This window comes from Pistacia vera, unplaced genomic scaffold, assembly GCF_008641045.1.
Source record: "Pistacia vera cultivar Batoury unplaced genomic scaffold, PisVer_v2 Contig849, whole genome shotgun sequence".
NCBI classification, from domain to species: domain Eukaryota; kingdom Viridiplantae; phylum Streptophyta; class Magnoliopsida; order Sapindales; family Anacardiaceae; genus Pistacia; species Pistacia vera.
In genome coordinates this window covers 1,185,561-1,191,054 of record NW_022196722.1, presented here as the reverse complement: position 1 = coordinate 1,191,054, position 5,494 = coordinate 1,185,561, and the positions used below count along the sequence as shown (strand labels likewise).

The 5,494-nt window shown below is 32.9% G+C and overlaps 1 protein-coding gene across 1 annotated transcript; it reads right to left on the bottom strand.

Moving 5' to 3' along the window:
- Positions 1–1,292: 1,292 nt before the first annotated feature.
- Positions 1,293–2,667, bottom strand: LOC116118593 (monooxygenase 1-like). Its single transcript, XM_031404581.1, has 2 exons — positions 2,598–2,667; positions 1,293–1,816 (listed from the first exon to the last, which is right to left on the bottom strand). The coding sequence occupies exons 1-2, from the start codon at positions 2,665–2,667 to the stop codon at positions 1,293–1,295; spliced, it is 594 nt and encodes a 197-aa protein (XP_031260441.1).
- Positions 2,668–5,494: the final 2,827 nt, after the last annotated feature.

Below are 5,494 nucleotides of genomic sequence, written 5' to 3'. Positions count from 1 at the left end.
TGGAAGTCTAAGCTCCAACACATGGTTACATTGTATTCAACTGAATCCAAGTATGTGGCACTAACAGAGGCAGCAAAAGAAGCAAAGTGGCTGAAGGGTTTTGTGACTGAGTTAGGTTTAAGACAGAGGGCTGTAACAGTTTACAACGATAGTCAAAGTGCCATACATCTTTGTAAAAATCAAGTATTTTACAAACAGACTAAACACATTGATGTTCGACTCCACTTCATTAGAGAGATGATTGATAGAGGTGAAATAAAGGTTGAAAAGGTGGACGGTTCTCACAATCCAGCAGATATGTTTACAAAACCTATCACTGGTGACAAACAAAGGCTCTGTATGAGCCTTCTTAGTGTTACCTGAGTAGAAGCCTATTTTTTCCAAGGCCAAATAGGATGTCAAAACAAAAGCCAAGGTGGAGAATTGTGGTGACGTGGCTTGTGTTTTGCCACGGTGGAATCAAATTGTTGTAGAGACGTCATTTTTAGAATGAGCTAAAGAGGGTTTTTTCAAGTCATTCGATTCAGCCCTCATTTTTCATCTCTAACAGCATTTGTTCCATAATGTGCTAAAGGGAGACGAAATATGTTACTCATCTACGGCTGGATCTTTTTAGGGTTCCAAGTGGAGGCTGATCCTGGAAGGTGACTCATGTATAAATTGATTCCATTTGTTATGGATTTGTAGCAAGGGGAAAAGGGAAGAAAGCTAGGGTTTCTTTGGGTTGTATTCTTCTTTGCTCATTTCATTTTTCTTTATTCAATACTTTGTAAATTGTCCTCTTGACTATGATAGTAATGACATCTTATTTGCGTCTTGAAGAGTGGATGTAGGCTACCCAGCCGAACCACTATAATTTATTGTGTTGATCTTTATATCTTTACTTGATATGTTGTTTGTTAATGCTTGATGATTCAGAGATCTTAATCTGTGATTACTTCGTTGTTTTGGAGATTGGTTGTTTTTCAGAGATCTTAATCTGTGATTACTTTGGTGTTGTTTGGAGATTGTTTGTTAATCAGAGATCTTAATCTATGTTTATCATCTTGTTATATAGTTGGTTAGTTAGGCATAGAGCTGTAATCTGTGATAACTCAGGACAAAAATGTAACAGAAGCAATATGTAAAAATAATAAATAAATAGTTGGTAGTAGCGAATGATGTTAAATAATTTGGATAAATACACAAACATAAAAAAAATCAGTTCAAGAAATGTGGATAAATATTAACCTATGAATACAAAATGCAACCATTGAAGTTATGCTAGAGCCGGCTCTTGAAGCAACAAGTTCTCAGAGACAACCACAGTTATATCGAGCATGACCAAATTTGTCCATAAACAAAGCACCCAAAAGCACAAAAATTATCAACTTCACAAGCAATGAAGAAGAATCCAACAATGAACCAACAAGTAAAGATTGTATAGACAATTTAACCAATTTCATTCTTCTCGCATTCACATATTCATCCATTGCTTCTTCAATTATCTTCTGACCTTTGAATATTTTATGATCATTATTGGCATGAAATTTTCTTGCCATGCATCTAGCAAGTACAACTGCATCTTCTATACCCGTTGAGCCACCCTGGCCAATGGATGGTGTCATTACATGCATCGAATCTCCAGCAACTGTCACGGTTCCTTTTCGAAATTGGCCTAGTAATATGTCCCATGGGGCACGGTAACGCAAATGGCTAAATGTTAGGTTAGAAAGGTCACAGTTTTGTACCACATCTATCATTTTCTTAGGGAAACCCTTCATGGTTTCTAGAGTCATTTGTTTGATTATCTTTGGATCTTTGAATGCCTTTAAATCTGTAGTAAACATAACAAATTAAAATGATTAAGAAATTTATTGAGATAAGCTGATTAAATAAGTGAAAAAATTCCCTGAAACTTGAATTAGAAGAGAATCTTGATCCACCAATCATCAATTAGTCATGATCTAAAACGTTTTTCCTTACCTATCTTTTAAGTATGCCTTATGACTTGTATTGTAGATACTTAAATATTTATGTATATGGTTCTTCTATCTTTTGAGTGGTCTAAACTATGAAAAGGAGATTTGTAATATTTGAATTGGGGAAATATGATAATTTCCATCATGAATTATAAGTATTAGAAAACAATTTGTCAGAATTCCATTTTACCTGGTCTTTAATTTCTAGTTGAAAGCCAATAATGAAAATGGAGAGAAAAGAAACCCCTTACTACAAAAATTTGTGAAATTTTCTATTGAATGGTACATAGTTATACATTGGCTAGTAAGATGAAATAAAGAAAACAATTATCTAATCAACACTCATGACATAAGGATGCATAAAAACACTATTTTTTGGAAGTTTGATGCGAGAAATTTTGCCTTCTTGATGTGATTATTACACTAAAAGATAAAATCCTGATCAATTAATCATAGGATTAATATTACTTTATAGAAAATGAGAATAATCCCCCCTATTCTGAAACGCTCTTCCTGAATGATCTTATTCTATTAACCACTAATTACAATATTAATATTTGTTAATATAACGAGAGAACCATGATCATTAAATAAACCGATATTTAAAAGCTTAATTAAAGTCATATAAATGCATACCCTGAGGATGCCATTGGTGATTTACGAAACAGAAAGCCAAATTATCAGTGACCGGAGCTAATCCAAGCATAGTGTTATCTCTTCTAGTTTGGACAAACTCACGGGCAAATCCATGACCATTAGGAAAATATGTAAATCCTCTCACTCCACATGAAGAGTGAAGCTTCTTGGGTTTCAACTAAAGAAAATCAGCAACCACCGAGTTGGCTCCATCACAGCCAATCAACACCTGCAATCACATAACTCCTAATTATACAAGTAAAATTCATTAACCATTAATAAACTTTTATGTATATTAAAGAGTTAAAAAATTATCCTTGAGGTTTGATTAACTGACATCAATTAGCTTAAGGTTTTTAAAATAATAAAAATCTACTCACTGTTAAGTTTTAGGTACTAAAATAAACGATCCAAGAACAATTTGATAAACATTTAATTATAATTCATAATAGGGGAGGGCAACATTTTTTTTAACAATCTGGTACTTTGTTTATTGGTAATGGTTAATGTTAAAAGACAAAATTTTGTATTATTAGACCTCATAGTGATTATATATATATGATACAAATATTCATATCATAAAAATATGTTAACTAATAGCCAAAATTGCATTTATATAATAGTTATATAAACTTCTCTAATATGATATTAATTATATTAGTATCATAGAACAAAATATGCAATTATTATAGCGGTTCATTAGTATTGAAGAATATAAAATACCTTGGCTTTAATTGTAGTGCCATTATTCAATTGAAGAATGGGAAAAGATGTGTTTGTGTCCAATTTCAAAGAGACAATTTTGCATCCAAAGCGTATTGTACCTAGTGGGAGATCTTGAGCTAGAGCTTCAATTAGATCACTTCTTTTTACCCAACGAGTTTCCCCAATGTTCCTGCCAATTAATATTAAAATTATATGATGATTAATTTTGTTTCTTAATTAACTTTAATTTCAGTTGATTAAGTTTCATTTTCTTGTCAAAAATTTACCACCAAACATTAATTAAATGCATGGTAATGATATTAAAACTTACGAGTAGGAGATAATTTCTTCTTGTTGCTCGCTGCCATTGAGAAATATTTCTCGTATCCTGTGTATTTACTTTAATCAAAGTTGATTATGATGAGAGATAAGAATAATAGAATGACCGATAGATATAGCTACACCAATCCTAAAATGAAATAAAAAAAAAAAAGTCTTCGATATGATGAGCAATATATGTACGTCGAGATTGATAAGAACCACCATTGAATTCTGGCCTTCTGATGTTATTAATTAATAATGTGAAATTAACCTTTGAAGGAGAATGGTACTTGGCCTGAGCTTTGAACCAAAGCCAAGCACATCCAAAGCTTTCCATCCATTAGGCTGAATTGCAATGGCGCGCGCCAACGCCCCCCCTCCCCCCACCCCCCGCTGCTCTCAATGATTCTGATTTCTCAAACACCACACTCTTCATTCCCTTCCTGCAACATTAAATGTCAAGACAATGATTCAACACATAACATGTAACGTCTATTGTTATAAAAATGAACAAAGAGGTTTACCTGTGAAGAGCAACATCAATTACAACATCAAGATCTTCAAATATTGCACGATCCATTTCTTTGTTCCCGCTCGGAATGAGATAATTGATTGTAATGTAAGTTTATAAGTTTATAAAATGGTTGCTACTACAAGCTAAGCTTACTTCTATTTATATAAATGGAAGTGTGTACGACAAAGTGATTTCATTTTCAACAATGAGTATGTGAACTAGCTGATCCATTTGAAACTTTCCTAAGCATGTGAACTTCTGCATTTATTTGTTTATTTAAATTCAGAATATTATTTTCTTATCGTCTTCTTTCATAGCTTCAAGTTCAATACAAATTGTGGTCAAATCTTAGGCATCCATGCAAATAGATTGTACAAGTTTTAAGCATGCCAGCATTTCCATTTATTTATTTTTAAAAAATTTTTAAATATTTTTTAATGGGAATTTATGTCTTTTTAAAATTTTTAGTTAAATTTAACAACAATTAATAGATTTTTGTCTTTTTTTTTCTTTGCTTTAGAACTTTGTGTTCTTTCTAATGAGTTTTTGAAGAAAAGTGCCAGCAAATTGACAAAACACTTCTAGGAATGAAATTGATCAAGTTAAAACCAATTTTCTTAGGGTCTTTAGCCACCCCTGAGTTAAAGCTAATAACAAAAATCCATCTGAGATATTAGAAATAACAAAAATATCTTTGATGGTAGTTAGCTGTTATAACATTTGGCCCCTAAATATGGCAGAGTATTGAAATCCCAAAATTGCCCTTGAAGACATGGCATAAAATTCGGAAACCCAAAATGCCCTTTTTTAGAAGTATTAAACTAAATTATAAAGGGTTGTGAAAGTTAGGGATTTCGTGAAGGTTAGGGATTTGAGAGCAAAAGCTCAATGAAGAAGAAGAAGAACTCCCCGTGTTTTTCATTAATGAACAGTGTTACAAACAGTGTTACAAAGTCAGCTTTAATAGCTGATTATTACAATTCAAAACGGCAATACTTTGGCTTTATACAAATGTCACCGTTTCACAATTTGTCTTTGTCTAACAGCCCCAGTCAAACTAAACTCTACTACTTATACTTTTGACTTGACATGTTTGTCCAACAGCCCCTGTCAAGCTAAGCTCTACTGCTTGCAGTTTTAGCTTGCCATGTTTGTCCAACAGCCCCTGTCAAGCTATACTGCACTTTCACAGCCTCACATCTGCATATTCATATCTTCTCTTCTGCACTTTCATAGCTAAACATGAAACATTTACACTTTCATACGACATTCACACTTGTTCAGCTACAGGTAAATTTAGACTAACACCTTACAACAAAATACCATGTGAAAGTTAGGGATTTCGTGAAGGTTAGGG

What these genes read in the sequence shown, in the direction of transcription:
- LOC116118593 (XM_031404581.1), bottom strand. Translation starts at nt 2,667, where the DNA reads ATGCTTGGATTAGCTCCGGTCACTGATAATTTGGCTTTCTGTTTCGTA. An exon ending in TCACCAATGGCATCCTCAGG is followed by an intron (nt 1,817 to 2,597) that starts GTATGCATTTAT and finishes TGTTTACTACAG; the next exon opens with ATTTAAAGGCATTCAAAGAT.